We start from the raw sequence: 26,327 nt of genomic DNA, 5'->3' as shown, positions 1-26,327 counted from the left end.
TCCATTTAAAAATGCTGTTGAATTTTATGTTCCTAACGTAATCTGACACGTTATCAAGGCCAGGTGTTGTAAGGGGAGTGTGTAATTCTATGTTTTTTTAAATCAGATCAGTAGTATTGTACATTCAAACTGTGATTAAATCATTTTGTGATGGAAACGGCCAAAAGGATAGTAACACAGATCAACTCCAAGTATTTATTCCAGGTTATAACTGCTTCAAAGAGAAGTCTTTTCTATTGTGGCCATTGCAACTAACATGTTCATGTATTCTTCTCCCCCACTTCCCATTCCTTTTGAGTAGAGGACTTCCTTGACCCGCTGAAGATTTGTCAAAGGATGTTTGGAATTATGTGACTCAGGCATTTTATTTTCTGTTTTTGATAGGGAATCCAAAGAAGGATAACAGTTACTATTGTGCATGAGACAGGAAGTGATATACATTGGAAGGAAGTACGAGAACTGGTTGTGGGTAAGTAGGGAAGAAAGCAATTACCGGTAAGGTCATTATCTAAATTTCATGTAATTCAGCTCATTGATGGGCAAGTTATCTAGGTGGCTGCAAATCTAAATATACAGTCTTTGGATTCCAAAGTCCCAAAAAGTCACACATAATGAAGGCAGCTGGCGCTAAAGAGCATCTTCAATACATAAAAGCATACCAAGGAACTTTGAAGAACCATCCTCAGACAAAAGTTGGCATCAAAGAAGGGGATATAATGCGAGGTGACTGAGGATGTTAATTGCACACTGCTGTCCAGTCTCCTGCCACAGCAAGGACACTCAGCGGCCTCTTCAACCACTCTTGCTGATGGCTAGAAAGATAATATGTCATCAGCACTGGTCATTGGGGCAGCAATTAATGTTGCAAAACATAGTGGACACGCCGTTCCAATCATTCAAAAGAACACCCTTCATAATCCACAAATGCACAGTCACATTTTGCAAAGTTGATTTGATTTGTTATCTCAAACTGATATCACAAACATACCTAAAATCATCAGAGACCACACTGCAGATTTATTATCCATGCAGAGAAATGCTTAATGCATTTAGCAAGTAAGTTTCCAATTAAACCATCCATACAACTTTCTGTCAACTACATGACAGAATTTCTTGGCCAATCTGGTTTCTTGTATTGTTGGGTAAGGATAAATATTGGTCAGGACACCAGGCAGACTTCCTGTGCACATCTCAGATACAGAGCCGTGGGATCTTTTGTATGCATCCGAGGGGTATGATGGGGGAAGTCAGGTCTTTGTCTGTCATTTCACTTGATGAAGGGCATTTCCACTGGTGCAGCACTCTCTCCAATGAATTAGATTACATGTCCAAGTCAATGTAATGAGACTTGGCCCTACATCAATAGAGCCTGAGCTGAAGGTACAGCCTCTGGAGCACTGCAGAGAAATCCAATGGAATAGCTGACCCTCAACCACCTGAGTTTACATACTGTCTCAATATATCTGATGGAATAACTATAAAGAGAAGTGACAAACATAAATGTAATCAGATGTAGGCTCATAAAGTAACAGCAGAACCTCCACTGCACAATTTAATTGATTTTGCTTTTGCTGCCCTTGTTAACCAGATGCATATTGTCTCTTCCATAGGTCGGATCCGGAACACACCAGAGTCAGATGATTCTATCATCGATCCCAACATCCTGTCCTTGAATATTCTAACGGCAGGCCACACACATCCATCCCTGGAGGATAGGTAGGTTAGACACTGAGCATTCAGCAGGAGAGTCCTTTGAGCCCAATTTGAAGCTGCCAGCGTTTAACACACGGCAAACTAATTTTCATGTTGCTTCTCTTAGATTCCCAGTGCTCTCACTGATGGCCTTCCCCCTAACACCCCACATCTCTACCTGTGCCTCTTTATTTTCCTGTGTAGGTTGCTCATTCAGTTTAGAAGTGCCCTGTTTAACTCACCGCATTTCTTGATAATTCTTACTGCTCCTCTATAAGTTACAACATAAGTTTAATTGAGTAAAGCGTTCTCTAATGTGTAAAGTATTCCCCGGATTAAAAACAGAAACAGGCTTCTTGGACAGTCGGATCGTCTCAGGTACTGGGTAGATCAGAATCAGGAGATACTACAGTCAGGTACATCTTAGTTGGATACTGACTAAACCTCTCGCTAGTATCACATCATCCAGATAAGATTCAACGCAATATAGAGAGCAAAACTCCTAACGTTTCCCTATTAAACATTACCACATCAGATGTATCACGAATTAGATATAATGAAAGCTCCACACCCGACCCATGCTGTTTGGACCTGAGATTGATGGAACAGGAATCTGATTCCATTTAACGCCAAGTTCTTTAGTAAAGTGAACACTGCGCGCACAAAGTTCAAATAATGGAAAACCACTCAATATTACCTGTACTTAATACAAAAAAATTATTGGCACCTTCAAACCATTATTCAATCTAAACCATTAATGTCTTTGCTTTGTGAATGTACCTTAGCTTATTGATTGCAATTTAGTAGATGATTAGAATGGCTTCTCTTTCTCAGCATGTAGTGGATTGGTGGCTTCTCAGCATTTCCTTTGCAAAATTGTATGGTGCTTAATATTCTTTGGTGACGGTTAAAAAATCAGAACAATTATTTGACAATTAATCAGACCAAATGTGATTGAGAGCCAGTTTATCAGGCCAGGTAGCAGAGTTAATTATAATCCCATGAATTCTGTCATCCGTTGCAGGGTGCATATTCTCCTGTACTATAACCGTCCCTGGAAAACACCAGGACCTCAAAGCTATCAACTCATCTCTCCTTGTGTTGTCTGAAACTGGCACAGTGCTTGCTGTAACATCTGTGCCTGAGGTGCACCATCATATTACACGTGTACCTGAGGTGCACCATCGTGTTATATGTGTACCTGCAGTGCATTATCATGTTACACGTGAGCCTGTGGTGCAATATCATGACACGCGTCCAAAATGCCAATAAATAAACTCTGCAGGTTGGCAGCATCTGAAGAAAGGAATAAAGTTATCATTTCAGATTTAAAGCTTTTCATCAGAACTACAAAGAATTTTCACTTCCTCAGTTCTTAGCTCTCTTTTTTAGTTCTGATGAAGGGTCTTCAACATGAAATGTTAACTTTAATTTTCTCTTTCGAAAGATGCTGTCGTACACTGCTGAGTTTTTCCAGCATTTTCTGGGGTTTTTTTAGATGTAGTTATTTTTTCATTTTCACTTATTTTCATGTTATAGATCGTTTTATTTAAAATCTGAGAATGTAACACATGAGAAGTGTATTTTATACATAAATATGTAGTTGAAGTTGATTTGTTCCCATTGTTGGATTAATCCAACATATCATCTAATCCATTCAAATAACAGGTTTTGCCAATTATAGGTCAATTAAAAATAGCCTAGTAATTCTAATGTACACAAAAATGCTGGAGAAACTCAGCGGGTGCAGCAGCATCTATGGAGCGAAGGTTATTCTACATTAGTAATTCTAATGTTTGTCCAATTGATACAGGAACATTGTGGTTACATTACTGAGCCAGCACTCAAAATGTAGTACCTTGTTCCAGAATCAATTCACGTACATAATTCCCAGTAAGCTTACTTGTAAAATAAGTGTAAATAATTATCTAAAGTTAAAAAGAAAGCTGTATCAGCGACGATGCTATGAAACAACAAGATAGTTTTAAGGAATTATTTGGTTCTTTGAAGTCTTTTAGAGAAGGAAATCTCTACCCAGTATGTCACATGACTCCACCAGTATCGTTAACCTACTCCTAAATGAGCTGGTGATTAGGGATGGGTAATAAATGCTGCCTTCGCCAGTGAAGTGTAATTAATTAGCTATGATCTTATGATGGAGGTGGCCAATTTCTGAACAATTACACAAAATAATGCATAATGCAATGTTCTCCCCTGCTGGCTTGTTACAGATGCAATTTCTGTTCAGATAAAATAGTTCTCCCAATGTCTTGGTCCCAGCATACGTATTTGTCACATAGTCCCTGAGATCCGAATTGTCCTTCCTACAGCCTTAGAGGCAGAAGCACAGGGATGTGGGGAAATTAACACCTCCTTTTAGAACACCAACTAGTCAGCCTGTGAGAGAGATTACACACTGCTAGACTAGTAGCGTAATTAACAGTACTAATCATTCCATTAGTATTGTGCAGCTTGTGGAAACATTTACGTGTAACACTTTTACCATGGCATAATTTAATATTTTCTCTTTTCTCATCCACTAACTCACTTCAATCACAACTTTAATAATGAGTGATAAAGTGTGTGTATGTTGAAGATCTCATAGTCATAACTCTCTCATTTTACAAGGGTTAGGGAAAACTGATGAATTGTGAATGGAGCCATTGACTGAAAGACTCCCTGTTCAAAAAAGATTAGCACCATGAAAGGCTTATCAATATTTAGAACCAGGTATAAACGTAGCTGGACCTGCAATGTTCTACAAGCAGATTAATATACCTGGAACAGGATGAAGTGTTGGAGAAACAGTGAGTCCAATACCATCTATTTACACACTGACTGGGAGATACAGTGGGTCATACATTGACCTCTCATACTCTGGGACTGGTTGGTATAGTTGGTTGGAACAGCAATGGGATCCTGAAAAACAATGTGCAGTTGGAAGAGTATTTTTGGTTGAGCATACGTTGTTTTGGTCATATGCTGAGAATTCCAGAATCTTATTTAAAGCCTGTGCACGGTTATAATCACAAACAGAAAGCCTGATTACTAGCCCAATACCTGTCAGGTGAGGGAAAATCTGAGGTTGAAGGCTGTGGAACAGAAAGAAGGAAGACTGGGATAGAATCGTTTGATGACTAGGGTAATATTGTGTTAGGGGGGAGAGAGAGAGTGTTGTCAGGGGCATATTGTGGTTGGGGCTGAGATATTGTGGCCTGGGGTGAGATTGACTACTGTGGGGAGAGAATGCATTTAGGGACTAGCAAGAGATGATGGCTTTTCAGGAGTCAGTGATGGTGACTGAAGTGGGTCAAACATGCTGCTCCGGGTAATACTTCTGTTTCTCAAGGCACCTGAAACATCAGTATCAATGCATTTACTTTTCCGTCTGGCCTTTCTCAAGTAATTTTATCTGTAAGAAAAGGGAATCCAGAATACATTGGTCAAAAATATATAATAATCCAGTTAAAAAGAAAGTTCATTTTTTATCACCTATCATTTCAGACTTGATTGGTTCTCCACCTCTGTTAACACTGGAAGCGAACAGATTCACATTGTTTCAGATTTTTTAAAATGTTTACTTCTCACCGATATTCAATTTGTCTTGTTTGTAAAAATCACAATATCCAACCCAACCCTACGATCTATAATAGCAGGGAAGTGAAGAGAATTAAATTCTGGAAATTGGAAATGAGCTAGTGACATTACAGAACTGTTAATTTAATCTGCAGGATCAGCTCGATGGCTCATGAATTGTATGCCCTACCACATCTGATAAGGATGTGGCTTTTAAAAGGGAATAACTGATAATTAGAAAAATAATAAATGCACAGGTAGTATGGTTTGTTTGAATGTGTTTGGATGAATATTAATGAGCATATGTGAGTAGGAGTGAGTTTGTAACTAGGAAACAGTAGAATAGTGTGATCCTGCAATTGTGTTTGTATGCACACAAAAATGAATGTGTCACTTGCCACTGAAAGAAATACACAACTTATCATGAAAAGAGCAAATGGTCAAAGTTGCGTTCTGCTTTGTCCATATGGTCATAGTTTTTGCCGCAGGCATAGAAGGTCACTAAGTACTTGTGGATGGATGCAGCATCCATTACCATACACCGCTCCCAGAACAGGATGGTTGCTTGGGGGAAATAATCTGCCTGGGATAGGTAGGTGTCAGATTGCAATGAAGTGGTGAATTAAAACATTAAAACAGTGGTGAATTAATGCCAAAAAGTATCCAAAAAGTAGCTTCCAGTGCCAAGCAGAACTCCAGGTGCAATTGGTTTAATGCAATATTTGTTCTCTCAATTTATCATTGTGAAGACTAGTTTCTGAATAAGGATCCAAAACTTTTTTTAAAGTATGTTACAAAGTCTTCCGCTCCACAAATCTGATTGCCGTCCACTACTTTTCTATCTCTTGAAGTGTAGAAATCAACCCCAGTCCTGACAAAGGGTGATCACCCTCAATTATGTAAGTTTATGTTCGGTGAGCATTAGACCTTTAGATCCCTGGTCTGGTCTCAATATAATATACACTGTAAATTAGAGTTCCATCTAATTCTGCGTTGGAAAGTAATTCTTGGTGTAGTACTGGAGAAAAAGACACACAAAAAGTCAGTGTTTTGGCTTTATTTTCTATTCCTGAGTGCTCCAATTGATCTGAATTAGTAATTTGGCTGAAATTATCATTCTAAAGGGCTAGAAGTTAGAAAATATATTTAAGATGTATATTAGTGACCTTCTATCCCCTAGAACATAGCTTTGCTGTCTCATTGTGCTCAGGGTCTGCTGCTTTGCTTTACAATGTTACCGTCACCAATGATACTTTTTTGAGTCTACTAACAAGGTATTGTTCTTGTGTTTTTGCAGGCAATTTCTTGATTCGGATATGCCTAGGTATTTTTTTGTTTTAAATCCTTAAATTATTTATTTCTCAACAGCTTCAGGCATCGAAATCCCATCAAAACTTTGGTTTTCTTTAAATTGATATCTTGATTTATTTGTTTCTTCACTTTTCCTCTTTTCACCACATTCTGCAAAGACCTGCTAGGTATTGCCAGTTTAATTCGGCTTGAAGCCCAAATCTATGAGCTCCTCGGAGTCAAAGGTTGCATGTAGTGCTTGCAATGGCCGTGCTATACAGACTGATGTAATGCTAAGTACCAGGGAGGATGACGGGGGAGCTTTTCCACTGCTACATCCATCATTGCGTTAATTTCTTTAGTAGGGGAGGGCAATGCAGGAGTTGCGCATGTGCTAAAGTTTGGCTAAGTCAACCCTTACATTTGCAGTTGTGTAAAATCTGGTATGGTGTGTTGAAGGCATTAAGCTTTTGTCAGGCATTTTAGCCTGGCAATTAAATAATAAACTCTGACGCATTGTTACTATTGCACATCGGCAAACAAAGATCATCGTCCAACAATACTTTAAAGACATTAGAGTAATAAAAGAAAACCTGGGGAATAGTGGCCTCTTTACATGTAGAAAGGAACTGCATATGCTGGTTTAAACCGAAGATAGACACAAAATGCTGGAGTAACTCAGCGGGACAGGCAGCATCTCTGGATAGAAGGAATGGGTGACATTTCAGGTTGAGACCCTTCTTCAGACTCGGTCTCGACCTGAAACGTCACCCATTCCTTCTATCCAGAGATGCTGCCTGACCCGCTGAGTTACTCTGGCATTTTGTGTTTACCTGTGGCTTCTTTACACATCATTTGGCACTGTGAGTGAGGATCTGGATCTGTGTTTTCTTCCCTTGAGAAACCTACAGAGAGGGTATTGAGCATATGGTGATTGTATCAGAATAATAGGGTGCATGCCTTCTGTGTAATTTTTGGAATTTTATGAACCCACTGTCCATTTAGTAGAGGTATTTTAAAAAAACACAACCTGATGGAGTAACTCAGTCGGTCAGATAGCTTCTCTGGAAGACATGGAGAGGCGACTTTTTGGGTCGGGATCCTTCTTCAGACTAGCAGGAAGGGGAAGAAAGCTGCAAAAGGAGTGGGGGCAAGACAAAGCCTGGCAACGATAGGTGGATTCAGGTGGGGGGGGTTTAATTTTATAAAGAAAGGAGAGAGATGAAGAAGAGACTAAAGGGTGACTAAAAGATAAGGATTTAAGAAGAGTGAAATGTGAAGCCAGGAGAAGGGATAGAGGTGGAACGGGATAGGGGAAAGGGGGAGGGGGAGCTTAGTGGGAGAAATGAGTGAATACCCGTGTGGGAACAGGGAAGAGAGGGGGAAAGAAAAGTGAGGAGGGTGTTACCTAATATTGGAAAATTCACTATAAGCAGAATATGAGGTGCTGTTCCTCCAGTTAGCGTGTGGCCTCAGTCTGGCAATCGAGGAACCCCAGGAGGAAGGTTAGTATGCGAATGGGAAGGGGAAATAAAATGGTAAATGTTGGGAGTCTGCATTTACATTTTATCTATGCAGTGTAAAGGCTTAACACTATATACCACTGGAGGTCCAGTTCAGCTAGCAGGATGAGGTTTACTTGCTTGTGACATTATGGAGTTACTCTTTGCCCAGCAGAAAAAAGTTCCTTGTTGTATCTTTGTGGAATTCCTGTTAACTCAGCAGGTTATGGGTACTGTTCTCTAACATTGTAAATTCAGTAGGATATGGGTATCAATTTGTCTGGACAGAATTCCTACTGATTCAGAGATTGTTGATCATGATCACTATACCTACAGAGTTCCTGCTAATCTGGCAGGATGGAGGTGTCTCAAAGCCTATGCAGAGTTTTGGGTATGCAGGGTATGGATGTCTCACTCTCTGCAAAGTTGCTGTTAACTCAGCAGAGTAAGGATGTCTCTGTTAATTTAGTAAGGTAAGGTATTTTATTGTCACGCGTACCAATTAAGGTACAGTGGTATGTGAAGTACCATACAGCCACTCTAAAAAAAAACAAGACACACAACTACATAAACATCCACCACAGCGGATTCCTCACTGTGATGGAAAGCAATAAAGTCCAATCTTCTTCCTCTTTATTCTCCGGCGGTGGGGCAGTCGAAGCTCCCGCGTTGGGGCGATCGAAGCTCCCACATCGGGGCGATCGAAGCTCCTGCGGCTTGGAGTTCCCGATGTCGGTCTTTAACCAGAAACAGCGAGCTGCGTGATGTTAAAGTCTGCAGGCACCTGTGGTTAGAGCCCCAAAGTCGACGTGGAGCTCGTGGTGGAGCTCTCGAAGTCGTCTCCAACAAAGGCCCCCAACTCCTTGATGTTAGGCCACAGTGCGGACGGAGATGCGGTACGGAAAGAAATTCCCACCTCCGTCAAGGTAAGAGATTAGAGAAAGATTACCCCAACTCCCCCGATTACTTAAGTGGAATATGAAGCATTATTCATCCATTTTGTGTGTGGCCTTACACTGGCAATGGAAGAGGCTAAGGCAGAATGGTTAGTATGGGAATGGGGAGGAGAGTTAAAATGGTTAGCCATCAGAAAGTCCAGCAAACTTTGGCAGACAGAACACAATGTTCGGCGAAACGGTAGCATAGTTTACGCTTGGTCACATCTATTTGGAGGACGCCAGATCAGGAGCACCAAATATAATAGACGAGGTTGATAGAGGTTCAAGTTGAATGGCTGTCTCACCTGGAAGGGCTGCTGGAGTCCCTGGATGGAAGTGGGCGAGGAGGTGTTGACGAGGTTTCTTGCAGTAGATGTAATTGACCATTTATTCTCCTGTGCAAGATTTGCCTGTGGCAGAGTTGATATTAAAAATGGAAGAATATAAAACAGAACCATAAGATCAAGAGAGTTGATCAATTACCGAGATTGCATCTTGCCACATTCTTTAAATCTGCCTTTCTGAAATACATGAAGATCGACACAAAATACTGGAGTAACTCAGCGGGACAGGCAGCATCTCCGGCTAGAAGGAATGGGTGGCGTTTTGGGTCGAGACCTTGAAATACACATTGACCTGCTTATTAAATCCATGACCTTCAAGTGTTCCTCAATTTATTAATTTTAGCAGTAAACTATTGACTTTACAAAATTTCTTATTTCAGCTTTTTTTAAAATACGTTTGCTACAAGGAATAAATCCTTAAACCGCACAAACTGAGAGATCTCAGAGGCCTGAGTGCTTTGAAGGTTTATTGTTTTACCAAGAAAACGAAATTAATTTTGTGAATCTTCCCATCAATTACTGATGCCTGGAATTATCAGCAAAGTAAGGTGCAGCTCCAGAATTGCTGTTTAAACATCCGAAGTTACTTAGTACTAACTGCATACAGTTGCAGTTTATTCAGTGGAAATAATTGCACACCTTTTAACAGTATTGGGTTGCTTTTTCTTCATCAGTGTAAGGATTAATTGCTGTTCAACTATACAGTGTGATGGCGGCTGGTGATTCAGTGTGTAATTTGGGAGCAGCCTTGATGAATTATTTAAAACAACAGTCATTGAAAGAGGTTGCAATAGGTTTTACAGACAAGATCCAGTGACTGTTCTTCTCTTCAGCTGTACTGCCAGAAGTATGTCCAAAGCCCCTAAACAATTCACAGGTCTTTGCAGAATATTTTAATCCTCTTGGAGGAAACTGCACATGCGTGCTTGATAGCAGTCTCTAAGGTGAAGGGTGGAGTGTCTACTGTTACCCTTGCCCACATCCCTCCACTCCTCCCCTCTCTGTTGCTCAGGTGGGCATGACAAACATGGCATTTAACATCCTGAGGACTAAATTTCTGACATTTTTTCTTTTCTTTTCCTTTTGTGTTTGTCTCTGGGTTGTCTTCACTAAAAGCATAACGCATGGAAATGATAATAGGTACACAGTGAACTTTTCTTTTGCTCTTTTTCTCTGCAATTTGTATCCTGTCCTTCCCATTGTTTCACTCACTGGTATCACTTGTTTTGGTTTTACTTACTCCCATGTCGGTGTCCTGTGTCTGTTAACTTACTGTTCCCCTCAATAATAATTGTGCTCCCTTTACGATGTCTTTATTGCAAGATTGTGATATTTCCCTTCATCAAAGGGTCGGTATTTCTTCTTATTGGCCTGCAATCAAAGTCCTTTCCATTCTTTTTGAAATTTAAATGCAGTTGAAAAAATATAATGAAGTTGGAAAATTGGAAATGGAGTCTGAGATCTAGAAAGTATACGTATATTAGCACTTTTCCCCCATGAGAAGACTCTTAATGCTGCAGCAAATCTCAGTAAATTAGTATCCTTCCCTTCAATGGTGCATATTCCCAAAGTACATTTTCTTCCAAAGGTAGGAAAGATACATCAATACTGAGATCCTTGGTTGGTGGAGAGGTGCCTTCATCTGACTGACCAAACTGAAAACAGGGATGTGATGAAAACATGATGATGTAAAATGAAAGACTTATGCCCATGCAGAAGGAGAAGTGGAGAGCGGATGGTGGAAGGTGTTCAAGTTAAAGAAAGTTATGGTGGCAGCACAGATAGTAAAAAGCCAATTGGCTTCATTCTGTACCATGCATTGCACAAGTGAGCTAGGAAAGAGCTTACATATGCTAATTACTGTCCTCAAGGGTATTGCCATGGAATTCCTAGATTTGAGAATGAAAGAACCAGGTATAAATGCAGTGTGATTTCATTTGTGAGGGGTATAATGGGGAGGTGCTAACATCTCCATGATGTGATGCGGCAGAAACTGACAGACAGTTGAGTCCTCCAGTTGGATTTTCCACGCAAAGGCTTCCCTGGAGAAAGATGGACATGGGAAGAGAATAACCGTATACTATTGATGCAAGAATATTGGGTAATTCCTATGCATAGGAATCAGGGCAAATTGGGAGAGGGCATGCAGTTCCAGGAGATTGCTGACCATCCTGAGGTGGTGAGGAATCCCGCGTTGGAAGTAGAACGGGCTGATACCTTGGGCCAAATCTACCTCGCGGGTCAGTAAGTGTGAGGTGGACGCAGTGTTGACATGCAGGATTGTTACCAGCCCAGCATGTTTCAGGACCTGTTAGCACTAATAAATTGTTCAAATATCCAGTTGCTTACAGGTTAGGCTGGGATTTGCATCAATAGGTTAGGCATAAAGGAGAGGATAAATGGATCAGGTTGGGAACTGCAGTTGAATGGATGCAATTTGGCATAGCAGGACATCCGTGCTGTTATTCCCCATCTCTGATCCACTTTTCCTTTTGCAACTCCCCGAAGAGTGTTGGGTCAGGAAATTATAAATATGATTAAGTAAAATTCTACATCAGAAAAAATCTATTCCCTCCTTAGTTCCTTCCATTCACCGCTGTACACACCTCAACCTGAAGTGAAATCTATTGCCAATTTCTGGTCACTTGCTTTTCTACATCACTGAGATTTCCAGTTTGGGTTTGACCTCCTGGGTCTACTTTTGTGCCTGCAATTTACAGATGGCTGTGAGACAGACTCAAAAGATTATGGATATTTTCAGGGTGAAATTGGACCCAGATGGGTAGACACAGAAGGCAGAATCTTTTATTAGAGGTCCATAATGTGGCATATTTGATAACTCTTGCAATTGAAATCAGTGGAGCTGAATATGCAGAATGATGTATATTTAGCAGGTGATTAATGCTGTCACGCCAATGCACCAGGCCAGTGTTTGTAGGGGGAGGTTAAATAAGTGCTGCCAAAAATAATTTAAGAATTTGGAGAAAATGTAAAGTTCAAAGTCAGGAGCACCTTGAAGAAATAGGGAGAGAAAGAATCATCCGCATTATTTTATTTTGACAGATATAGAGCAGCTTTCATAGTGAGCTAGGACAGTTACTGTTCTGGAATATCGGGGTGTGGGTCAGCGCAGAAAAAGCAAAACAATCTGCAGCTCATTTCCTTGGAGTTTTGTGGTCACCTGGTAAGCCTACCACCCCAGGGGGACAGATCCTCATTCATTATGACAAGCCCACGTGTAGGCCTTTAAGAGCAACACTGCACCTTTGAACCTTTTGGGTTTGCTGTAGTCAAGCTTGAACAATCTAGCATGCTCAAAGCTTGACCACTGCAGCCAATCCAACATTGAATCAGTCGTGAAGGTCGTGTAGTTTGAAAATCCGGGAGGTGTGCACTACAAGAGATGATGAATGAGGCAAAAGGTTTCACCCGGAAGTTTTTACTTTCCTGGTTCAGGCATCCTACATGCCACTAAACGAAGGAGTTGCACATCGCTAAACATTGATATGTTATCAGTCTTATTAATAGCATTTTTGTTAATTGTGTTTCCTAAGAAGGAAATGGTTTGGTGTCATCCATTATGACCTGTGTCCCCCAATTATGGAACTAAAATTGACTGGGAGCTCTATTGAGTATTCTATTCATAACATCACAACAGGAAGTTAGGATGGTACCTGAGGGTGAAAGGTAAACTGATGTGAAAAAGGAGCAAGGTATTATTATCTAATAATGGTTAGAAATGAAGGAGCTTTAATCTATGCCTTACATCACCCAGTTAAAATAGGGATGTTAGTTGAGATTGCGGAGAGATTTGTCATTTACTTAATCATGTTTTGGCTGAGTTAGGTGTGCCAGGCAGGCAGACCAGATGAGTTGCAGTTCCTCAACTGGCAGTGTGCATTCCATCCTTGCCTTTTTCTCTCTGCCTCTACTTTTCCGCTGACTGTTGAGAGTCAAGAGATTTTTATTGTCATATGTCCCAGATAGAACAATGAAATTCTTTCTTGCAGCAGCACAACAGAATATGTAAACATAGGAGACTGTAAACAATATAATAACGAGAGAGGAAAAAAAAGTTCAGTTGTGTATATATACACATACTCACAAATACACATATATACAGATCATATATAGATCAGTTGCTTCCTCCATATCAAATTGGTTTACTACTAGAATAGCGACCCACCTCATCCAGCTTTACTTGTCACATTAAACATTTTGGCTTCCTCAAACCTGAAAGTACTTTTCCATAGTTACTTGGCCTTGAGGTCAGAACTCACAGTGCACCATGTAACCTGAAAGGATTAAAAATCAAAATTCCAGCATCTGCAGTTTTTCTTTGATTGTAATTTATGTTTTGCAAAGCTTCATTGCAGCACCATGAACACATTCTCTCTGGACTAGTCACATGTTACCAAATATAATGAAGTCAATTTCTACCCCAGAACGTCCACTATTTGTAGCAGGTAGATATGAAGACTACAATATTCAAATTCTGTCAAATGATTTCTCTATTAAATGCCATGAAGTGCAAGTCTATAATTCTAATCAAATCTGTTTCTAGTTTAAATATAAGTGTGTGGGTGGAAAGGGTCTTGGTTTCTGGCACACGTAGTACCAGGAAGTGAACAGCTTACTGTGGCCCAAGGTAGTAAGATAATGAAAGTGTAACATCCTGTAAGGAGAGGAACTGTTGCTGATAGAGCCATGTGGGAGGTGAAGAGAGTGGAGATGATTTCAGCACAGCACACTTACAATTAGCGGTTAGAGAGGAACCTGCTTGCCACATCTGTCAGGAAAAACTCTAATCAAGGGAGAAGAACCAGTTCCAAGAATTGCCTTTTAGCAAATGCCTTCTGTGAATTATTTCATGGAAATAGAACTTCCTGTTGTGGTGTTGTGTCTCTAGCTATTGTCCCAGACTCCCATTTCCGAGAAGCCCCAACACTTCCAAATACTACGATGACAAAACAATTGTTAGGATGGCCGCACACAGAAGCAAAATCTGACTGATGGTTTCCATTGGGGGAGAAAAATCATGCATTTCCAATTTGAATTGACCACTTGCACCAACCTTACATATCATGTTGCGATGATCAGTATGATGACTAAGTGATTGTCCGCAATTTTCTATAAACCAATGAATTCTAATGATTTATTATACAATAATGCTCAAGTTGAGATGCTGGAGTTTTATTGGCAATGGCCTTTTGTATAGTAGGCCGGGGCATGTGCAGGTGGGAATCTAGCAAGCGCACGGGCCCTGAAAGAATCAGTAGGCACTTTAAGGATACTCCCATTTGTGGAAATGTATATAAATTGTAAATGGTTAAAAGTGTTCCTCAAACAAAGATTACAATTAAATTCCTGTGCACTCCCATGGTATAGGTCCTCTACATTACAATAGTTGATTCATGAATGTGGTAGAATTGGCTGAAAAAGTCATTGTTAAAATCTGCACAGCCCCAGAAATATTAGTTTTATTTCAATTAAGCTTAAATATACCAGGCACCACTTGTGGTGCCATAGATGGAAGAATCCCTGAACTGTGCATGGTAGTACATTTGTCTGATATAAGTTAATGAAAGTGATTCCCTTTTTGCACAAGCTTTCATGGTGTTGAGTCTGTTGTCTTTCTGCTACCATTTCCTCAAGTCGTGTTTTTTTCATCAGAGGGCACTTTGAACTCACAATCATTGTTTGAGGTTTTTTGTCCATTGTTTTGAGACAGTTGTCCTCAATCAAGAAGCCAATGTAATGACAGGAAGGCACAGTCTTCTTCCTCTTAAACTGAATAAGGGTGAAGGACAAGAATGCAAACTATCCTTTTCCGGCAGCAGGAAGAACAGTTTGATCTTAGTGATGGGAGTCCATGGCCAAGAAGCATGTAGGGACTTCAGGCCCAGCCCAGGCCTGGCCTCACCGCCTCACCACCTCACTTGTTTCTGCCTTTCTTTGCTGCCAACTTATTCCAGGCCCTTTCAGTCTTAAGAACTCCAGGTATCATCCTGATGCATCTCTTCTGCACCGTTTCCAACTTAATGACATAATTCCTATAATTGGGTGATCAGAACTACACATAGTATTCCAAATGTAGTCTCACCAAAACTTGTACGGTTGCATCATTATAGCGCCATATAGCACGGAAACAGGCTCTTCAGCTCAACGTGTCCATGCTGACCAAGTACCTTTATCCATGTACCTGTCCAAATGTCTTTTAAATTTTGTTATTGTGCCTGCCTCAGCTACTTCCTCTGGCAGCTTATTCTATATACACACCACCCTCTCTGTGGAAAATGTTGTCCCTCGGGTTCCTATTAAATCTTTCCCCTCTCACCTTAGACCTATGCCCTCCAGTTCTTGATTCCCTTACCCTGGGAAAAAAGACTGTGCATTCACCCTATCTATTCCACACATGGTGTCATACACCTCTATAAAATCACCCCCAGCCTTCTGCTCTCCAAGGAATAAAGTCCTAGCCTACACAACCTCTCCTTATATCTCAGGTTATCTGGACAGGCAACATCCTTGTAAATTCTCTCTGCATTCCTTCCTACACAATGACAAAACTGAATTAAATACTCCAAGTGTGCCTCAATAATGTCTTGTACAACTGTAATATAATATCCCAACTTCTATACTCAGTTACTTGACTGATGAAGGACAACGTGCCAAAAACCTTTGTCACCTCCCTATTTAACTTCACAGAAAACTACGTACTTGCAACCTCTGCAGTACAACACTCCCCATGGCCCTAAAATTCAATTTGAAGGACGTACCTTGGTTTGACTTTCCAAAATACACCTTACACTTATCTGAAGATGAGGTAAAACTATCCTTGCAAAAGAAGTGTCTTGAAAAGAAAGTTAATATTGATGTTTTGAAAATAATGTGAGCTACTCAGGTAACTTCTTCAGTTGAAGATCCCAAATGTTCTCCAACTCTTCAAACAAGATTTAGGGTTGGGTTGGAGAGGGGCAGAATTATTTATAATGAGGCATTACAGAAACCTCCCTTGTCCTAGCGCATGATATATTAGTTATTCCCTTTCTTCAAGGAATAAAACAAAATATTATGACTGGCTGCTAAAGTCGAAGAGTTGATTAAGGTGACTAAACAGACTAATCACTGTTCACTGATGCATCATTATGCCTTAGGGCCTAATATCTCTAAGTAACTCATCAGCTACAAATAAAATTCTTAATCGTTCTGGAATCACATTTGTAAGTGCTCAGCACATCATTTCTAGAAGAGAAAAGGCATGCATAAAATTCCAAGCGGAGCATTTCAGTCGAAGATTGCTAACCCAAACATTCCTATAACTCAGTTTTTGTAATCCATGCGTGGTGCATTTCACCATTTTTTTAATGCCCTTTTTATAATTCCTGGATCTTTCATGATTACTTAACTCACCAAAATTGTTGATGTCTCCTTGAAATGAGACTTGCATGTGTTCTATATGTGTGTTCCTGCCCGCTGAGTTAGACTATAGACATCAGTGTTGTTGCTTAGGCCAGCAACCAATATATCTGTTTTAAATGCAATCTTGGCACAAGAAGCAGCCCCATCCATCCCATTCCCAACTTGAAAACAAAGACAAATGCTACTTAACTGAAATGTTGGAATTAGTATAAGACTATCATGATGTCCCTATGTTTTGCTGTTTCTTTAACTGTGTCCTCTGCTACGTGATGATTCCCTTGCATTCTATATGTTGTTTGCTCTTCATGCTTTATGTTCATGTTTAGTGTTTTCTCCTATGTGTTCTTCACGTAGTATGCACTGCCTGTGTTTTTCCTGCACCATAATGTTACCTGCTTCACATTGTTGTGTCCTTGACATATTATGTTCTCATCAATGGTTGGCTTGCATTCCTTGCCTTTCACGGAATTTGTCCAATAAAAAATGAATTTATAAAACTCCAGCATTGAAATTAATACAGGCAACATGCATTTACATTGTATCAAAGATGTTTGGTGTTGTAATTAAATTGTTTCTTGTTTTCTCCACATTCTCAGTATTCTTGTGGGGTTTATTGAAATTGCCTCCTTACAATTCTGGTCACTAACACTGACAGGTTTCCTACTTTTGCTATTTTGCTGCTAATAACCTCTGGGTCATATTCTTCAATTTAACTATTTTAATTTTACAGAATTAGCCCATCATTTTTTTCTCACTGGTCTCCTGACAGATTGTGATTCAGGATTTACATCCCGTGATTGCCTGAATCTGAGATTACTGCCTGGCTAGTCTTGTAAGGGATAAGAGACAAGGGTCCATTTCTCTTTCAGTTAACACTTCACCATGGTCATTTTGGAAAGTTATTACAGAGTTGTGCACAATTTATTACAAATCCTGTCCCCTTCACCTTCCACCAACCATTCACCATGTTTCCCAATTTAGCTGATTCCCGATCTCTGCCCCCCCCCCCCCCCCCCCCCCCCCCCCCTCAGAACTCACTATAATAATGCTTATAAACAAATAGTCAACCAACAATATTCAGAACAACCCATTGGACATGTTCCCAGCTCCTGTCCTGCCAAGCTTCTTGAGAAGTCAACACCATCACCAGTTGAGGTAATTGGTAGAACTGGGTTGAGTCACCTCCGTATTCAACAGCCAACAGTTTACAGACAGCTGGGAGCTTTCCAACACCATGCTAGTTACTGAAATCTGGATCAATCCATGGTTGCTGGATTGGTGACCGCTCTCGCTGACTGGTATTTACGTGAATGGCCTTTAGATAAGCTAAAGAGCCCCTCATTCGCAACAGGAATTCATTTAGAAAAATCACAGCAATAATAAAATCTTGCAACATGGGAAGAGTGGTGTGCAATAATTAGTGATAAATGGAACCATGCATGGAACAACCATTTATTTATATAATGGAGCAAACAAAAACATTGAACAGTACAGCACAGGAACAGGCCCGTCAGCCCATAATGTCCACGTCAAACGATGCCAATTAAAATAATCTCCTTTGCCAGCACATAATCTATATATCTCCATTCTCTGTATATACATGTGTCTATCCCAAAGCCTCCTAAATGCCACTATCTGTGTAAAATACTTTCCTCGCACATCTCTTTTAAATATCCTCCCTCTCACCGTAAAGCTATGCCCTCTAGTCTTTGACAGTTCCACTCTGAGCAAAAAAGTTCTGACTGTCCACCCTATTTATGCATCTCAAAATGTTATAAACTTCTATCAAATCTCCCTCAGCCTCCGATGTTCCAGTAAAGTCAGTCCAAGTTTGTCCACCCTCTCCTTACAACTATTACTTTCCAATCCGGAGAGGCATAAATGTTTAGTGGACCCAGAGCCCAAATGTCAAGCTGTTGGTTGGTGTATGTCCCATTGACTCCTGTTATTTGTGGTAGAAAACAGAAACAAAATAGCCAAATAGTGTTTGATAAATGGCATGAGCTGACTCGATAGTGCCCTTTTTGCAGAACCTTTTACCGATTTGAAGCAGGCTGGGACAGCTCCATGCATAACTCCCTGCTGCTCAACAGAGTGACCCCATATGGAGAGAAGATCTACATGACATTGTCTGCATATTTGGAGGTAGGGGTCTACTTTAATCAAACACATTTTGAGCTCTATAATGTTGTAAATGTCATCAGTGCTAAGGGATGGAACAGTTTGCATTTTATGTGCACATTCTCATAGTGCACATCCAGGTCACTCTCAGCAGAGAGTAAAGTCACTTTCAAACATTCCCAGGGGAAGAACAGTATGAATTACATTTAGAATAAAAATCCATGAGCTCAGTTTCATTAAATATGACCAGAAGAACTATAAATTAAATAAAGAATGAAAGTCTATATACACAATTTCATCAAATGCTTACTGGGTAATTATCAATAACTTAAAAACACTTTCAAAATCCTCTCCAAAAGTTAAATACAAAGCATGTAGTTTGTCTCACCAAATACTTCTGGGTTGCATATACTGTAAGTAAAGCTCCCTCCTCAACTGTTTTGCAACATTTCATATGAGGTCCATTATTACCCTAGTGTAATATTTCTTAATTCACTTCACTGGACATTCTGCACTTCTCTTTTGCAAGTATTCAGGATTTTTTCTGTTATAGCTGTCTGCAGATGAGGAATTGAATTGCTTCCCTGGACAAGCAGGACAGAAGGATGAAAGGTTAAAGCAAAAGCCAAGAAGGGTGGTACAATAGCGCAACTGGTAAAGTTGCCGCCTCACAGCACCAAAGACCTGGGCTCGATCCTGATCTCCGGTGCTATCTGTTTACTCATTCTCCCTGTGGCCATGTGGGTTTCCTCCGGATGCTCCATTTTCCTCCCACATCCAAAGACACGTGGATTTACAGGTTAATTGACCTCTGTAAATTGCCCCTCGTGTGTAGGGAATGGATGCAAAACTGGGATAACTAATGAGCGATCGATGGTCGGCATGTACTTAGTGGGCTGAAGAGCCTGTTTCCACGCTGTAACTTTAAACTAAAGGAGACAAAAATCATTCAGGTGCTTATTATTTATTGTTGGACCATTTATATATCTCTTTTTTCTTGCAGATGAAAGACTGCACACAGCCTGCTGTCATCACCAAAGACTTCTGCATGGTTTTCTACACCCGCGATGCCAGGCTGCCAGCCTCCCGTTCCATCCGAAATCTATTTGGCAGCGGAACACTTAAAGCTTCAGAAAGGTAGGAATCTGCACTGCCAACCACCTACAGCTGGTCTCAGGTGCCCCTACCTCTCCGAGTAAAATACATATTATGATGTGTTATGTGCATGAGGGAAGAGAGCTCGCATAACAGTTTTGGATTGGATTTTTCAAAATTGCTATCTTTTTGGAGAAAGAAGACTGATATTGAGAATGCGGGATTGTGTTTGGGGTACTAATACCATTTCTTGGAATTATAAATACTCACATTTAAAGGACCAGTTGAAGATGGAGTAAGTTCTACCTCCTGACTGACAGACCAGTTTAGGGGAAGATCACTTCAGGTCAGAAGGTACAATGAAAGATTATTTTCTATTAATTGATAAATTCACCAGATAATTTTTCACCCCAGGTTTGATGGATTCCTCATATGATCCCATAGAACGGAGAAGACTACAGCATAGAAACAGTACCTTCAGCCCACAATGTCTGCACTAAAAATGATGCCAAGCCCAACTCTTATCTGCCTGCACATAATCCATATCCCTCCATTCCCAGCGTATCCATGTGCCTAATAAAAGTCTTGTACACCACCATTGTATCTGACCCTGGCAGCGTTCCAGACACTCGCTACTCTTTGTGTATAAACTTGCCCTGCACATCGCTTTTAAACTTTGCCCTCTCACCTTAAAGCTGTGCTCTCTAGTATTTGATATTTCCAAGCTGAATTCTGTCTACCCTATCCGTCTTTCATAATTGTCTATACTTCTATCCTCTGGCTTCATATTTTATTAATCTCTCCTTATCTTATAGCCTTTTTTCTTTTTATCATTTGCCTTTGTCCTACCATCTTCAATCGAACACCCCCTCTCCCCCCTCCTCACTTGTACCTGCCTATCACTTGCCTGGTTTTGTCCTGCTCCCTCCGCACTTTCAGCTTCTTCACCCCACTATAATTAGTTTGAACTGGAGCCCCGAAACAAAACGTTTCCTATTCGGGTCATCCAGAGACGCTGCCAGATGTGCTGATTTATTCCAGTACCTTGTGTCTTTTTAATAAACCAGAATCTGCAGCCCCTTGTGTCTAGATGAGGTTTCTTCCTTCTTTGCTTCTGTTGTCCACCTCTATAGCCCCCAACAATGGATGGTACTCATTGGGAAAATACTGTGAGATTCCTGTGATGCATCAGATTATATAATGTTTATATTGTGCAAGGACTGGGTATCAGTTGAGTTTATTAACAAAACTGTGTATTTTTTGTTATTATTTAACAGTAACCGAGTGACTGGTGTGTATGAGCTGAGCCTGTGTCGGGTGGCAGATGCAGTGAGCCCAGGTAAGTTTGAAAAGGGAACAACCCAATACAGGATATTGGGCTTCATCTCCTTTTGCTAGGGATTGTACACATGTGAATGAGTTATCTTTGGGTGGAAGGTGGGGTGGGGGGGGTGCAGGATTGAAACAGAAACCATTCAAATTACATATTGCATTATGGACTACAGCTTGGTGAGTCAATAACTATCCTAATCCATGTTGAAATTATGTTTTGGAAATTATGTATTTAAAACAACAGTGCCTCAAAACGTTGCTGGACGCAGACCATATCACATAATAAATATGTAAAAGGAGTAAAATTAAAAATTTAGGAACCTTTACTAAATCTCTTAAAGTTGCAGATGATTGCTAAAGCCCAGTATACTGTCTATGATAGGGATGGTTAATGGGGCTTCTCCCTTCCTGTGGTTGGATATTCTGTTGTGCTGCAGCAAGCAAGAATTTCATTGTCCTATCTGGGACACATGACAATAAAACGCTCTTGACTCTTGACTTGACTCTTGACGTCATGCTCTGGATAATGAGGAAGTTCATTTAACAAGCCGATTCCACCACCATTTTGTGTCTTGGGGCAGCCTTAACGTAATGTATCTTTTTGCAGGCATGCAGCGAAGACGCAGGCGGGTCCTCGACACCTCTGTCGCCTACGTCCGTGGGGAGGAGAATCTGGCTGGCTGGCGGCCCCGGAGTGACAGTCTCATCCTGGACCACCAGTGGGAACTGGAGAAACTCAGCCTATTACAAGAGGTACAGAAACACCATGATTGTCAAGGAATCCTTGGATAATGGGAACTCTGAAGATGATACTACCTGCCTGCTATTGCAAAAAGTCAGGTCGATCCCCCTCCTTGGAGAAAGTAGTTACATTTTATAGTAAATAACAATAATCCACCTATCGCTCCATCCCTCTCCCCCACATCTTTCTACTGGCCAATTCCTTCTCCTCTTTCAGTCCACACAAGAGAGTTTTGACTTGAAATGTCAACTATCCATCTCCCTCCCCAGGTGCTACCTGACCCACTGAGTTCCTCCAGCCAGCATATCTTTATTTTGAGCTCACTGATATTCCTGCATATTACTCGGTCCACAGGTGGAAAAGACCAGGCACTACCTGCTATTGCGTGAGAAGTTGGAGACCACGTTGAGGTCAGGCTGTGAGTCTGTGTCCTCGTACACCAGCGAAGATCTCAGTGAATCCCAGAGCATCTCATCATACAGCTTGCACTCTACAGGAAGCAATGACATGCCAACCTCCAGCTATACCACCACCGAGCGCCAGAAAGAGCTGGCAGCTAAGGTAGGGTGTAAGTAATGTGCTACTGGCTAGACATCATTGTGAGATCAAGGGACTAGATTTAGTGCGTTAGTTTATGAAATGGAAATTAACACCAGAGACATTTTGATGAAGGACGAAAATGAAAGATAACCAATGAATGGATTGGTATCATTTTCCAAGAGTTAGAAACTTCCCAAGGTAAGTAAAACCTAGCAAAGTGAATAGCAATAGCAAGGTAAATCTTCCTGTATACTGTCAAACTGAATTCACAAATTAGGGACAGCACAGAGGCTGAGGTGCATCCCAAATAGCAAGAAAAACAATTTAATTTATGTTTTTGATAGCTTGTGAAATAAGTATTAGATACAGTACTGAGTCAGATTTCATTTGAGGCAGAGTAAAGATTCCTTGAAATCATTCTGCCCAACATTGAAATGTGGGAGATAGCCGTACATGTTCTTAAACATTATCCTCAACCTCAACCAGTCATGAGGCCAGTAAATCTGAGGGATTTCAATTGATTTACCTGGTCTGGTACAGTGTGTTGATTAGGCTGAGGGATCTCTGGCTTCCAGCTATTTTTAGGTTATCAGACTTCAGTCACTGATCACCTCTTACCGTGTGAAAATCAGGGCTACTGAACCTCAGGAAGGAAAGATTGCACATGTCTCCTAACTAGAGGATAGGTATATAGTTTGTACGTTCTCCCAGTGACAGCGTAGGTTTTTCCCGGGTGCTGCGGCTTTGTCTCACACTCTAAAGACGTAGAGGTTTGTAGTTTTAATAAAAAATTGTAAATTGTCCCTAGCGTGTAGGATAGTGCTAGTGTACGGGGATCGCTGGTCGGCTTGGACCCGGTTAGCCGATGGGCATGTTTCCACACTGTATCTCTAAACTAAACTAAAAAGTTGTTTCAAGTTTCAACAGATTCAGTACTGCAGATACAGTGGCTTGCAAAAGTATTCATACCCCTTGACCTTTTCCACATTTTGTCACGTTACAACCACAAACGTAAATGTATTTTATTGGGATTTTATGTGATAGACCAACACAAAGTGTTGCATAATTGTGAAGTGGAAGGAAAATGACACATGGTTTTCAAATTTAAAAAAAAATAAAAAACTGAAAAGTGTGGCGTGCAAAAGTATTCAGCCTCCCTGAGTCAATACTTTGTAGAACCACCTTTCACTGCAATTACAGCTGCAAGTCTTTTGGGGTATGTCTCTACCAGCTTTGCACATCTAGAGACTGAAGTTTTTGCCCATTCTTCTTTGCAAAATAGCTCAAGCTCAGTCAGATAGGATGGAGAGCGTCTGTGAACAGCAATTTTTAAGTCTTGCCAGAGATTCTCAATTGGATTTAGGTCTGGACTTTGACTGGGTCATTCTAACACATGAATATGCTTTGATCTAAACCATTCCATTGTAGCTCTGGCAGTATGTTTAGGGTCGTTGTCCTGCTGCCTCCGCCTCCGCCCCAGTCTCAAGTCTTTTGCAGACTCTAACAGGTTTTTTTCCAAGATTGCCCTGTATTTGGCTCCATCCATCTTCCCATCAACTCTGACCAGCTTCCCTGTCCCAGCTGAAGAAAAGCATCCCCACAGCATGATACTGCCACCACCATGTTTCACAGTGGGGATGGTGTGTTCAGGGTGATGTGCAGTGTTAGTTTTGCATTTAGGCCAAAAACTTCAATTTTGGTCTCATCTGACCAGAGCACCTTCCTCCACATGTTTGCTGTGTCCCCCACATGGCTTGTGGCAAACTGCAAACGGGACTTCTTATGGCTTTTTTTCAACAATGGCTTTCTTCTTGCCACTCTTCCATAAAGGCCCGATTTGTGGAGTGCACGACTAATAGTTGTCCTGTGGACAGATTCTCCCACCTGAGCTGTGGATCTCTGTAGCTCCTCCAGAGTTACCATGGGCCTCTTGGCTGCTTCTCTGATCAATGCTCTCCTTGCCCGTCCTGTCAGTTTAGGTGGACGCCCATGTCCTGGTAGGTTTGCAGTTGTGCCATACTCTTTCCATTTTCGGATGATGGATTGAACAGTGCTCCGTGAGATGTTCAAAGCTTGGGATATTTTTTTATAACCTAACCCTACTTTAAACTTCTCCACAACTTTATCCCTGACCTGTCTGGTGTGTTCCTTGGGCTTCATGATGCTGTTTGTTCACTAATGTTCTCTAACAAACCTCTGAGGCCTTCACAGAACAGCTGTATTTATACTGAGATTAGATTACACACAAGTGGACTCTATTTACTAATTAGGTGACTTCTGAAGGCAATTGGTTGCACTGGATTTTATTTAGGGGTATCAGAGTAAAGGGGGCTGAATACTTTTGCACGCCACACTTTTCAGTTTTTTATTTGTAAAAAAATTTGAAAACCATGTATCATTTTCCTTCCACTTCACAATTATGCACCACTTTGTGCTGGTCTATCACATAAAATCCCAATAAAATACATTTACGTCTGTGGTTGTAACGTGACAAAATGTGGAAAAGTTCAAGGGGTATGAATACTTTTGCAAGCCACTGTAGGTGCAATAGAAAATTGTTGACAAAGTAAATGGACTCCTAGAGTTAGCAACACAAGTAGGTAAGGTGGTGATGAAGTCAGACAGGATGGTGGCATTTATTTACAGAGGTATAAACTATAAGAGCAGGGAGGTCATGTTACAACTTTATAAAATTTCTATTACGCCACAGCTGAAATACTATGTATGATTCTTGTTGTCAACGTGCAGAAAAAAATCATCAGGTCATTACCTGGAATGGAATATCTTAGTTACGAGGAGAGACTGGTTAGGCTGGGTATGATTTCCTTGGAGTGGAGAAGACTGACAGGGAGTCCTGACATACACAGAATTATGAGAGGCTTAGACAGGATGGATAGCGAGATATTTGAAACCAGAGGGCAAAGGATTAAAATGAGGAATAAGAGGGCTAGAGGGGATTGGAGGGAAAATTATTTCACCCACAGGGTTATTGGAAGCTGGAACATACTGCCTGGGTGGAGACAGAGATTATAAAAACAATTAAGAAATATCTAGATGAGCACTTGAATCACCATAGTAAGCCACAGACAACGTGCAGACAAATAGATAGGTATTTGATGATTGGCTTGGATTCAGTGGTCTATGATCTATAACTCTTTAAAGGAGGACTGCAAAACAGGATGGTTAATAGGAGAGATGTATAGTGAAGGGATATTGAAAGGCACGGGACACAATAGTGGACTGTTGAAGGGGGGGTTGTAATGTGGTATTCTGACAGAAATCTTAACCAGAAACTGATGGGTGTTTTTTGTCTTTCAGTGCCTCCGACTCTTGTCCCACACATTCAACAGGGAATACAGCCATGTCTGTATCAGCGCCAGTGAGAGCAAGGTATCGTAAGATTTGATTCATTGTCACATTAACTCAGGCTGTAATTCCATGCACATGCTCTGTGTATGTATATTTGTGCGTGCGTGTGTTTGTGTGAGAGAGAGGAAAATGTTACTTCAAATCAGGTGGCCATTTATCACGACACTGTTTCAAGTGCAGCGAGGAAATTAATGGGCAGCAAATAAAACCAAATAACATAATTGCCACCACAACGTGAGCAGTGTGAGGCTGGATTGATGGATGACTGCAACTCCTGGTTGTATATTTTCCTTATAACCTGACGACAAACTCAATAAAGATCAATTGGCACAAAAACTTCAAGCCAAGAAGCTTTTACTTTAAT

The 26,327-nt window shown here is 40.8% G+C and overlaps 1 protein-coding gene across 14 annotated transcripts in view; it reads left to right on the top strand.

Moving 5' to 3' along the window:
* Window positions 1-26,327, top strand: part of kif1a (kinesin family member 1A) — a 209,205-nt gene that overhangs the window by 167,491 nt on the left and 15,387 nt on the right. For 5 of the 14 annotated variants that reach the window (XM_033031477.1, XM_033031469.1, XM_033031476.1 and 2 more), the window contains 9 exons: window positions 385-469; window positions 1,611-1,716; window positions 6,566-6,592; window positions 18,795-18,909; window positions 19,889-20,022; window positions 21,258-21,319; window positions 21,920-22,065; window positions 22,409-22,615; window positions 25,913-25,984. In XM_033031477.1, the coding sequence (XP_032887368.1) occupies window positions 385-469; window positions 1,611-1,716; window positions 6,566-6,592; window positions 18,795-18,909; window positions 19,889-20,022; window positions 21,258-21,319; window positions 21,920-22,065; window positions 22,409-22,615; window positions 25,913-25,984 (954 nt within the window). Of the gene's footprint in view, window positions 1-384; window positions 470-1,610; window positions 1,717-6,565; window positions 6,593-10,458; window positions 10,483-18,794; window positions 18,910-19,888; window positions 20,023-21,257; window positions 21,320-21,919; window positions 22,066-22,408; window positions 22,616-25,912; window positions 25,985-26,327 lie in introns of all 14 variants that reach the window. The other 9 variants (XM_033031472.1, XM_033031470.1, XM_033031479.1 and 6 more) reach the window with 3 other exon arrangements.

This window comes from Amblyraja radiata, chromosome 13 (genome assembly GCF_010909765.2).
Source record: "Amblyraja radiata isolate CabotCenter1 chromosome 13, sAmbRad1.1.pri, whole genome shotgun sequence".
NCBI lineage: Eukaryota > Metazoa > Chordata > Chondrichthyes > Rajiformes > Rajidae > Amblyraja > Amblyraja radiata.
Note: the sequence above shows the minus strand (reverse complement) of the source record. Positions and strands in the feature narration are given on the sequence as shown.